At 40.7% G+C, this 12,616-nt stretch overlaps 1 protein-coding gene across 4 annotated transcripts in view; it reads right to left on the minus strand.

Annotated features, from left to right (window-relative positions):
• LOC121293614 (dynein heavy chain 9, axonemal-like) overlaps positions 1-12,616 on the minus strand; it is a 530,687-nt gene that overhangs the window by 208,463 nt on the left and 309,608 nt on the right. For 3 of the 4 annotated variants that reach the window (XM_041216734.1, XM_041216733.1, XM_041216737.1), the window contains 3 exons: positions 12,285-12,545; positions 9,734-10,159; positions 8,556-8,675 (listed from right to left, as the gene is read on the minus strand). In XM_041216734.1, coding sequence (XP_041072668.1) covers positions 8,556-8,675; positions 9,734-10,159; positions 12,285-12,545 — 807 coding nt within the window. Of the gene's footprint in view, positions 1-1,164; positions 1,180-8,551; positions 8,676-9,733; positions 10,160-12,284; positions 12,546-12,616 lie in introns of all 4 variants that reach the window. The other variant, XM_041216736.1, reaches the window with a different exon arrangement.

Consider the following 12,616-nt stretch of genomic DNA (forward strand, 5'->3'; position numbering starts at 1 on the left):
ATGTTACATAATTTTAAAAAATATATAGGATAATGTGTTAATAGACATGCCAAGAATATAAAATCTAGTCATTCATTATGCATTCGTAAATGAATGGTTTTATCAACAGACTTTTATGAGGAACGTTTGAGGACTCTGGGTCTATACTTGATGGAGTTTAGATGGATGAGGGAGAGATCTGATTGAAACTTACAGCATACTGAAAGGCCTGGTTAGAGTGGACGTGGGGAAGATGTTTCCATTTGTAGGAGAGACTAGGACCTGAGGGCACAGCCTCAGAGTAGAGGGAAGACCTTTTAGAACAGAGATGAGGAGAAACTTCTTTAGCCACCGAGTGGTGAATCTATGGAATTCATTGCCACAGAAGGCTGTGGAGGCCAGGTCATTGAGTGTATTTAAGACCGAGATAAAGAGGTTTTTGATTGGTAAGGGGATCAAAGGTTATGGGGAGAAGGCGGGAGAATGGGGCTGAGAAACTTATCAGCCATGATTGAATGGCGGAGCAGACTCGATGGGCCGATTGGCCTAATTTCTGCTCCTATGTCTTATGGTCTTATGATGTTAATTAAACTTAACCTAAATGGCATGAATGAGCTGTTTTTCCAGTGTTACTATTATCCAGTGTGTTAGAGGCTCTGACTTCCATGATTAAAAATGATGTTTGTCTTTGAGATTTGTTGCCCAAAATTGCATATCTGTTGAACTTTAAAGAAATTATCCAAGCAATTTTGTTCTGGTTCTAAAAGGATAATGATATTCATTGCTTATTAAGTTAACTGTTTATCAATATGAATTTTGCCATTATCAAAAGAGCCCTTGAGAATTCCAGTCAGGCCTTGATTAGGTCAATGTAATTCAGAAACTTATGTATGGCATCTCTTGTTCAACAGCAATCTCATCAAAGTGCTTGCAGCTGCACTGAGGAGGGGTTTCAATCCAACCATTTTAATTTCTACCTTCTGGAAATGAGAAGCAACAGCTTTTTGCTGCAGATTCATAAAAAAGTTTGTGATCTCCATCATTCATTTGGGGCAATCTGGAACAAGATCATTCATTCAGAAGGCTTTAAATTTGTGGTCACTATCTAAGCGTGATGCACGATGCATTGTAATTTGAGTTAAAGAAGCTGACAGAACAGATAGGCTGGCAGGATTAAAAGGACACTAGAGGCTATCTCCTCTTTTTTGATCATGTGTACTTTCCACTGTCAGCACATTCAACCCAGTTAGAAGTTATATGGAAATAAAACATACTGCTGTGATTCAGTGCAGATCACAGGAATTCACCGCTTTTTGGCAGTGACCAAACAATTTGTTGTAAGGTGGCATCAAGCACAATGTGACCTTTCATTGAATCATCCTTCCAACTTTTTAAGATAAGAGCCTTTGACATAACGCATAATTAAACTTGCCTTAAATCAATGGTGCAATACTACTCTCTACTGAAACATCACAAGATACTTAGGGGTCAGACCTGATTGGGAGCAGGAGGCTCTTTAGTGGGGTAGCCAAATTGCCGTTGAAGAGATGGCTTTTAACAAGGCCACTGAAGATGGGAAGGAATATACCGAGATTAGGGAGTTACAAATGGTAGAGCAGAAGAAAAGTAAAACACACAATAGACCAGAGTTGAGCAGAATGTGCAAGCAGGGATATAGAGCTGGAAGAGGTTGTAGAGAATGGTATGACCACAGAGGAATTTCAAGACAAACATGAGGATTTTAAAATCATGGTCCTAAAGAATGGTGAGCCAAGAAAATAGCATACTGTTATGGCACAGATTTTCTGTCGAATGATGGCAAAACTGTCAGCAACTTTTAGTGTCCACATTGCATAGTTAAATGCGCAAACCCAGAAATTGTCATTGGTGATTCCTTACTCCTTTACAGGATGCATTGTTGAATTGCAGAGAGAAATCAATTAGAAATCACTGATATGAGGTGAACTACTTATTACACTGCCCGTCCAACTGCGAAAACATTTGAAAAAGTAATGTCTTGTGGAACGAAGGGTATTGGGATTTTTGATGGCATACCAAGTCACAGTTACCACTGAACAACCTCTCCATGCCTGAAAAACCAACTTTGTATTTGTGGGATCTCAAATTGTAGATTTTAAAATACTAAATTATATATATTTTTAAATTTTGTTTATGATATTTCAAATTCTACCTTCATATTAAGTGTATGTCCCAATCTTCGTTTTGTTTTCTGTAAAATTATACAGAAGTAAAGTATAAAACCTGCTTCTTACTTCTGTTTTGCTGTCTGAGAAGCCCTCAATGTGATTGGCTGCTTGATCTGCTTAATGGAATCACTGTTGTTGGATGTCAGGCATCCCCTACAGCTGGCACCAGAATGACAATATTGTTGGGAAAGGTGAAATCTGCACCACAAGGCTGCTAGATCTTTGTGGACAGCTTCCTTTCAGATCAGTGGCAAGCACCATCACTTTGCCACTGACCAGAAAATCCAAGGCAAAGTGCATAGATAATACTAATTTTCATCTCAATACCACACCATACTTTTTTAGCTTTTGACTCAAGGGCGCAGCCCCTGCTGAGATTTAAAGAAGAAGAAATAGGAATTGAAGTAGACCATATGACCCGTCGAGCCAGCTCCACCATTCACTATGATCATGGCTGATCTTGCGCTTCAAATCCACGTTCCTGCTTGCTCCCCATATCCTTCGATTCCCTGATAGACCACTAATCCGTCTATTCCAGCCTTAAATGTATTCAACAGTGGAGCATCCACAACACTCTGGAGTAGAGAATTCCAAAGGTTCACAACCCTCGAGTGAAGCAATTTCTTCTCATCTCAGTCCGAAATGATTCATCCCCTGGCCAAACAGATATGCACCAAGTCTGGCAGCATCTCTGGAGAGAAACAGAGTTGAGAGGCTGAATTTTACGTGCTCCCTGGCGGGCCTGTTTCCTGAAGGCATTGGGAGTGGGGGAATATGTAAAATGCAGTGGACGCCCGATTTCCACCCCCGAGCTAACCCCCATAATACAGGTGGGGGGAGGGGTGGTGTGCAGGCATCAAAATCAGCAGCCTTCCTGCCATATTTAAATGAGCCATTAAAGATCAATTAGGCTTATTATCAAGCCGAATTGACTGTGATAACCAGCTGCTGATGCCATAAAACATTTAGATTGGGCAGAAGGATGGGTGCAGGAAACCCAATTTTTTACCTCAAGGGTGGGAAGGAAGGGGGTGGGTCACTTTTCGGCGGGCTGCCCTTTGTCAATCACGGGGCGGCCCCCACCTCCCCCCCCCAACTTAGGTTGAACCCCACCTTTCCTTCCCATCTGCTCCCTCTCTTAAACCCACCCCCTCTCCCTACAACCCCCCCCTCCCCTCCCCCACATCCCTAACCTACTCAAGCCCTCCCAGCCAAGACCACAGACTTATCTGCCCCAGGGATCCAAGGTCTTGGGGTCCTTTCTTCTCCAGCCATCCAAGCAGTGGCCACTGACACCTTCCTGGTGCTGCCGAGACTGACGGAACTGTCCTCCTCAGTCCGCCCCGCAGCACTTTATCGCTGCGGGGCGGGTTGGCATGGAGCTTGTTGCGGGGGTGGCGGGGGTGGTGTTATTGGTGGTGGTGGTGGTGGTGGTGGGTGGGGGGGGGGCGGTGCCGGTCCGCTCTCCCCGTATTATTTAGCCCAATGTTTTCGGTCAACAGCCATTCAAGTGAGCAGATTCTGATGAAGGGTCACCATTTAACTGACACGTTAACTCTGCTGCTTTCCAGATGCTCCCTGATCTGCTGAGTTTTTCCAGCATTTTCTGTTTTTGTTTGAGATTCCCAGCAATTGTAGCATTTTGCTTTTGTGTTGAATTCCTGTCCTACCACCGCCTCTTTGCACTACACCTGCCAAGAAGTGAGCTGCCTGTCAGTGCTTAAAAAAAGAATTAGAAGCAATATTCGCACGCACAGGAATACATCATACTTGCATGGGCCTAGAATGTGTTACTCTTAATGCATACCTGAGTGACAATCAGGAAGAAATCTCGTAATAACTGCGGCAAATCACCAATAAAACCTTTAACAGCTGGGCAGGAACAAGCAACATTAATAACTCACAGTACGTTGGCGCAGCTATAGAATGTACAACTTTGATGCTGGTCAAGGGAGGAAGGCATATTGAACCCTACTTGACAAAGTGGCAAGGCAAATTATTGAGAATGGCAAGGGAGATGATGAAATGCCCTCCATCAAAGTCAATCCACAAGAATCCAGAAGGCATTAAAAGCAACCATGTGGAAGAAGTTGTCTAATTTGAGCAAAAGCAGCAAGTGTTGCAGCTCATTGTCAATTATCTGACACTGCTATGTCTGGTTATGCCTGTCAATTATTTTAAATTGCTGTATGTGGTGTCGGAGTGCCACACATCATAGAAATGCCTGCTCAGGAAGGTCACTTTACAACCATCATTGGAGATAACAATTTGAGAGGCCGGAAGGTTGGCAAACAAAAAGTTTTTGGGAAGAAGTTTACGCCCAAGAGAAAAAAATAAGTTGTTTCCAGTATTGTGGCCTGCTCAGCAGGGATGTTATATGGCCACAGGGTTTTCAAAGCATAACACTGGATGATCAGCAGCAAACTGATTAAGATGAATCTGCAGACACTGTACTGTGGTGGTCAAATCCTGAAGCAGTTTTCACTGAGAAGGGCAGGGGGCTACGCATGACAGAAAAGTTATAAAGGACATGGGAATGGAAGACATTGCTTAATTTGTCAGAAGATGCTGTTCAATGCGTGTTCCAAGAGCATTTCTAGACACCTTGCTTAAACTCTTTCTCGAGGGTGATGAAATGTCATGTAGGTGTGTGAAGGCTGTAATTAAAAAGCAGAAGATGCACTACTGTGATGGGACCTGCCTGAAGTCAGGATCAATTTAACACAGGATGATCACCAACCTACCCTAATATGTAACAACGTCTGTTGCAGATCTATTCCTCACAGGTCGTGATGGTTGAGAAATCAAAGCCTCTGTGATAAGAGATGCCCAGTTGATTATTGTGAGATATTGGAGCAACTTAAAAAGAGCAATGACTCCAAATCTGCCATGTAAACTAATTCACTCTAGGGCTCAGTAAGTCCTTCAGTATTCTAATCAGTACTCACTGTTGAAGCAGAATTCTGCACATAATTGACTCACATTGCTGACCAGCACAAAGTAGTATGATCATAATAATTATTTATCGTTTTGTTTTAAATTGACTCTGATGGTGAATGTTTACATTTAGCTTGAAAACACATAGATAAAAAGTGTAGGTTAATAATGGGTAATGTAACCCATTGAATGCCGCATATGAGATTTCAGGTCACAAAAGGAAATGAGTTTACCACATCTCTGTACCTGCCTCCAACTGCAATTTGTCTCAGCTTTTACTTGTTAGCCTTTTCAAATCAAAGCCTGTCTCCTAATTCAAGGCCCTAACTGAGTCAGGAAACTCAGTTACAGCATATAGTCTGGGAATAAGGTGCTGTATGTTATATATGTCCTTTGGTTGGGTAGACATTCACCTACCCATCAATCTCCAGGAGTTGTTTGTACTGGCTCGATCGTTGTAACCACTCTATCTTTGGTCCTTTCATTGAAATGTTGCATATGGCTCCATACAGAGACATTACCCAAAGGCATGGGTTCAGTTTCATTGTGCTGCTAGCAACCTTTTCCCACCTCTCCCACCACCATCCTCTGTGTTGTGTGAATGCCTATAGGGCATAGAGCCATGTATAACCCAGAGCTTTCTCTTATTGAATACTGAAAAACCAATGTCTCCTTATTCTGTGCCTTTTCTCCTCGACTCCATCTCCCTCCATGGATACTTTTTTACATTTAACAAGATCATACAAAACCTCTGTATTCCATTTGATCCCAAATTGAGCTTGAAACCTTACTCCAAAGACCTCTTCCTTCCAGCTCTGCCCACCTTTGTCCTTAAATCACCTCACTGTTGTTGAACTCTCAATCACACTTTCATTTGCACAAGACTCAACCTCATTGACACACTCCTCACCAACATCTCCAGCTCCTGGTCCACTATCCTGTGATTCAAAATCCTTTTCCATGTTTACAGATCTCCCCATGGCTTTGCTCCATCCTATCATACAATCTCCTGCTGCCCTACATCCCTGGCCTGTGCCTTCTGATCTCCTGTGTCTAGCATGCTATGTATTGCTGATATCCTCATCCTCTTCTTTCCTTCCTATGACTCAGCCCTGCTCCCTGGGTCTCCTTTCCTAATCCTCCTGTGGCCTTAAAAGCCTCCTCTTTCGTGCTACTTTCCTTCACTATACTTTTGATGATCACCCTCAATTCCTCTATGATGTATTAGTGTCCAAGCTTTATAAATGGCCTTCAAATGTTTAATAGATTAATGGCGCTAGTCAAATGCAAGTTGTAGTTACTTGCTGGAGCAGGCTTGTCCAACGCCCAGCCCACAAACCTCAATCCGGCACGCCATGCCTCTCTAACCAGCCCATGGATGCAGTGTTCAAAATACCGCTAAGTGAAGTGAAAGATTCTGGAAGAAGCTGCTCCTCCAATCACAGGCCACTTCTCTCCAGCGTTTGCTGCTGATAGGCTCACTGGTGAGTAAGTGAGCACCCTGACACTGGTAGCGAGCCGGACACACACACTCTCACCCTCTAATGGCCATGTTTATCAATTACTCCTTTTTTAAAAAATCATCAATTTACTGCTTTGACATTCCTTTTTTGATCAGCAAGCTGTTTCTTTCCTATACACCTCAACTCTTTTTCTGAACTTCGTGTTTAATATTGTGCCAAGCCTTAATCTTTCCAAAATTTGCTCACCAGCCCTTTGAATGAGAAAAAAAATTGTATTGTGCACCCCACCGCCAAGCAAAAAAGTTGGACAAGCTGTGCTAGAATGTTTATGGCACGCACATTGTTCCCAGGTTAAAATAGTTATATGGATGAGACCTACTCTAATAAGAAACTAGTATATAGGATACAACAAACCATTAAGCCAGTGGACTAATTCTACTTCTAAATGCAGCTCATCTTAGTACAGTTGCTATAACAATGGTTGTATCATTGAAATGAGATGTAGTTGCATTGTTCAAAACTAGAATAATTTTGCTCGTTGGCTTGGATAAGATTCAGAAAAGAATTGGTGACCATTACTTTCAAGGCAATTGCTTACTTTAGTCATTACCACTGATTACCTTGATTAGGGACATGAAGATACATTTTTTTCTAGACTCTAATGCATGAGTAAACACTCTGCTGTATGATTCTTTGTTAAGACATCACCATATTTCACTAGGGCTGGGCATTTGTCCTAAAGGATGATGTCATTTGCTAGATGATAAAAGTGCCAAGTGTATTTCAAAGCTTAAGACTTTACAGATGAGCATAATTCTAGACTCTAATGCATGAGTAAACACTGGTGGGATTATAACATCTCTGTTTAATATTACAACTGATTTTTTCCACTCACGTTACCACCTATTCTAAAAATTGGCATGCAACTCATTAATCCTAATATCAATTGCCTTCTCGCAGTTTCTTCCATAAGAATAGGAATGAAACTGTTCAAACAAAAATAAGTTCCACGCTGGAGCAACTTAAAAAGAACCCTGATAGCCACTGAAAAATAACAACAGCAGCTGTTAATGGTCTTTTTATCAGGTTAGTTAAATCTGACTTGTCACTATACGGAGATAATACAGAGGCTAAAATGTTAAATCATAAAGCTAATCCAGACGGATCACATTTAGGTTTCAAAAATGCTATGAAAGGGTTGAATCACATCACTTCATCTTCAGATCATATACAGTATTACTGGAACAATTAGGGGTCATGTCACCAGATAGTAACCCAGGGGCCCAGGCCAATGCTCCGGGGACAATTAATCAATTTGGAATATAAAGCTAGTCTCAGCAATGATGACAATGAAACTATCATTGATTGTCGTAAAAACCCATCTGGTCCATTAATGCCAAAGGAAATCTGCCATCTTTACCTGATCTGGCCTCCATGTGACTCCAGATTACAGCAACGCGGTTGACACTTAACTGTCCTCTGAAATGGCCTAACAAGCCACTCAGTTCAAGGGCAATTAGGGATGGACGACAAACAATTCCCACATCCCATGAAATAATTTTAAAAAATGGACACAAGTGACACATTTAATTAGCCATCTTAAACTTTAAAATGATCCCAGGTCATGTATCAGCCTTTCTATAGTTTTTCATGGGTAACACTCCTTAAAAGGGCAGCCAGCTTTCTACTAAGATTAAAGATTTTACCATCGTTCAGACTGATATGTTTCATTGTGTATTCACAGAGCTCTGCTTAGATTGGGTAGCCTGTGGTGTGGGCTGGACAGTATAACTCAATGCTGCGTTCTCAGAGCAGGTACCAGTGTGAGATGGCACTTGCAGTATAACAGCAATATTAATGTTGCAACATGAACACATTCTGACAATTGTTGGCCAGCATCAGTTATGGCTAAAGCTCAGCCAACTACATCCAGTCATTACAGAACTGCTTACAGGATAAGAAAACTCACCAGTCGATTGGCAAGGGCAATTGTACGTTCAGTCGATTCAGCTTCTTGTTGGCATTTCAGTTTATCTGCCGTTGCCTGCTCAAATTTTGCTGTTAGTTTAGCTAAGTTTTCATTCAATTGCTATTAAAGAACAAGAAAACAGATGTCAATCAATATTAGATCAATATGTAACACCAGTCCATCACTGGATAAAGGCTCTTAATTTCTTTTCTTGCCTCAATTTTTCCTTACATTTCTGGGAAACTAAACTGTAGCTTGCCAAATACTTTTCATTTTTAACATTTGGATTATTGCGTTCAGTTGCATTCTGAGTTGAGTAGCTGAATTAGTCTAAATATTGTTTCCAGCTCTTTAAAATGACCTGAATCAAAAGTCATAGTTGTCTCCTGAAGGGATTTGATAAGGTGGATACCGGGAGGATGTTTCCACTTGTGGGAGAGACTAGAACCAGGGTTCGCAGTTTAAGAATGAGAGGTTTACCATTTAAGACGGAGATGAGGATAATAGTTTTGCTCTTAAAGGGTCATTAGTCTGTGGAGTTCTCTTCCCCAGGAAGCAGTGGAGGCTGGGTCTTTGAATTTGTTCAAGGAAGAGTTGGACAGATTTTTGATAGACAAGGGAATCAAGGGTTATTGGAAGCAGATGGCAAAGTGGAGTTGAGACACAACCAATTAGTAATAATTTTATTGAATGGTGGAGCAGACTCAAAGGGCTGAATGGCCTACTTCCGCTTCTAAGTCCTATGTTCCTATGTACCAGCACAGACATGATGAGATGAATGGCACCTTTCTCTGCTGTATGATTCTTTGTTAAGACATCACCATATTTCATTAGGACTGGGCATTTGTCCTAAACGATGATGTCATTTGCTAGATGATAAAAGTGCCAAGTGTATTTTCAAAGCTTAAGACTTTATAGATGAGCATAATTGAAAGCTCTTCAATATTGCCTCAATAGTACAGCAACTGCTCATTTTGAAAAATATTTGGTATAATCTTTATATGAAGTGGAGATCTTCAATCAGCCTTTATTAATGGTTAGAGCTCTGTGGTCAATAGTTTTACTTAACATCTATATGAATCTTCCATGTTAATGATGTGCTATTGCATTCTGCAATGCTAAGGTCAACACCCAGGGCATAGTTATCAATGTAAATCAGGTCATTTCTTTCTACTTACAGTTATCTTGGCTTTGATAATTGCCAGTTTATCCTGGGCGGCAGCTAATTCCGCATTGGCTTTGTTTAAAGCTTGCCGCTTAGGCTCAACATCACAATAGACTTCGTAAAATTTCACTATGTTGACAACCCAGGAGCAAAGGCCAGCGGCGGCTAGAGACTTGGATGCAATAAACTCTGGGTTGAACTCCGGGTCATGCATGTATGGCTGAATAGCTTTGAGGCAGTTCTCGTGGATGTTCTCTTTATTGAAGTTGATCAGGGAATCAAGGAACCCATCTACCTTTGCCATCATGACCTTCGCCGACTTCCAGCTGCGGTCTTTGGGTACCTTGCCTCCCAGCGCTGTAAGCACCAACACAGCAGCGGTGACATTTGTCACAGCTGAGGGAGGTGAGCCAAAGGACTTCAATTCTGTCAGATTGTTCTGAAGGAAGAACAAAATAGTGAGTGAAATTCAATGAATTTTTCTTTGTGGTCAAGTACTAATAGGTTGTTGAGTTATCAATTTGAATGCATTGCTTTGAAGCCAGGAGCTATAGTCTGAATTTTATATAACATGAATTATCAAATGCAAAGCAATGAAACCCCCTGGTGCTAACATAAATCTCTGATGACTTGTTAGCTGTGAAGTTGCTGAGTCCCCATTGCATCCTGTGGCAGTTGATTCTAACATGATTAAGGGAATCAAAAGACAAACGATCAGCAAATTTGTGACAATCCTTGTATAACTGACCTAGTTTAGTGCTTCTGAAACCTTTCTAATTAAGCAAACCCGTTTGACATGAAAATTAGGACTAAACATGAACACTGGGGCCTAATAAGAAAACCTGTGGAAATACAAAGTAAACCATCGAATTAATTGAGTGAAATTTGGGTTAAAAAGTTACTGTTAATTTAACCAAACAGATTCCTGTCAGGAAATATTGTCAATGAATAACAATATCAATTTCTGACTCACACAGTCATGTTTACTTGAACCATCTTTTCTAAGGAGCAGCGAGCACATAAAACCACCTAAAATTAAACGTGGTTTAGCTTTTCTTCAAATCACTTCGATCATTGCAATTCTGTAGTATCCCATTGTGCTTAAGATCAAACATGACTACAAAACATGAGCTGCGTATGTGTTGGTGTGGAGATTTTTACTGCCCATAGTTGGAGGGATTTAGACTAACAAATAATTCATTTCAAGGTCTATAATATCACTGATAAAGATAATAACCTCATGCTCCACCTTGACTTTGATGTTTTATACTCTCAATGTCCTGTAAAATGATTCCCTTGGAGGCTTTAGTCAATCATCTTCATTTAAAAGGAGGCTTACAACACAGTATATGTCCTGGGCAGCAGCTAATTCTGCATTGGCTTTCTTCAAAGCTTGCCACTCAACATCACAATAGACTTCACAATTTTGACAACCCTGGAGCCAGTGGCAGCTCAAGACTTGTCAGTGATTTCGATATCTTCTGAGAATGGTTATGCCTGCATGTTCACTCCACAGGGATATTGCACATTCTATATAGTTTATAAACAGCAACTATCTTTTCCCACGGCTTTTTAAGCTACCTGTTCTTCTTCCCTTAGCATGAACTGTCAATGAATTGTTCAGGGTTGTAAATCAAATTCAATTGATTTAGCATCAACTCAAGAAACATCTAAACAGGATGTTGGTCTTAATAATTATGGCCTTGCCAAGACAAAAGGTTACATTTTATCTTCCTAAGTGCATCAAAAGAAATCACGTTTCCAGGGCATCGGTGACCAAAACATGCAACTCAACGTTACATTATTTTACTCAGTTTAAGAGGATTTATATCCTACTTCAGGAAAAGTTAAAATAAGATAAACTGGGAGGAAACTGTAATATTCCCTTAATTTATGTGCACTTGGTACAACTGCTGTTTCTTTTGTGTTATAGATATTGATGCTAGAAAGTGACACAAGGTGTATTATCGTATATAATGCAGATTGTGAAGAAGAATAAAGAGTACTCTGTGCTACAGCTCAGAGAGGCAAAGTTATATTCATAATGTCTCTTAATCAACATTGTACTCAAAAAGCAAATCACATAAAATGTTAGTCTGTATCCATTAGCAGGAAATAAAGAACTTGCATTATATAGTGCCTTATGATAGTCTTAAGGTCTCGAGAAATGCTTTATAACCAATGGATTACTTTTTAAAACACAACCACCGCTGTTGGTTGATCTGCATACAGAAAAGAAAATCAATGATCAAATAATCTGTTTGTATGCTGTTAGCCAGGATACTGGGAGTATAGCCTGAACAGTGATGGGGGTGCCTTTTAGTTGGTCGCAACAAGACAGGAGTTCAGACTGGGCTCAATAATGATGCCTCCATGGTCACCTTGTCACTTGTCAACAATTGCTCAGGTCCACATATGGTCAACACCCTACATATCTGTCTTTATGACTTGATGTTTGTTTCCTCTTTACAATTCTGTGAAGCACTTTGGGACATTGTTCTACTTTCAAGGTGCTAAATAATCACAAGCTATTATTTTTCTTTTGATTTCATTTAAACTCTTACCTTATTCAAAGTATTGAGGGCTTCCTGAGCAGCAATAAGGGCAGGCTCGGCTTTTGCTAAATCCTCCTCACAGTCTCTCTGTGTTCGGGTAACTTCCTCAGCAATGAGAGCCACCTTCTGTTCTTCCCCGTCTGCAATGGCTTTTTCTTTGCTTACTTTCTCTGTTTCAACTCCAACTACTTGAATCAGCTTGTCAGCATCTTCGTTTTTCTGCTTCAGCTCAACTTCCTGCGCAGCCAGTTTGGCTTTCAGATCATCTACCTGATTACAGAAGTTAAACATAAGGGAGTAATCACAAAATGGCTAAAAGCTCCATTTGTACCCATGTTATA

Source organism: Carcharodon carcharias, chromosome 22 (assembly GCF_017639515.1).
Source record: "Carcharodon carcharias isolate sCarCar2 chromosome 22, sCarCar2.pri, whole genome shotgun sequence".
Taxonomy (NCBI): domain Eukaryota; kingdom Metazoa; phylum Chordata; class Chondrichthyes; order Lamniformes; family Lamnidae; genus Carcharodon; species Carcharodon carcharias.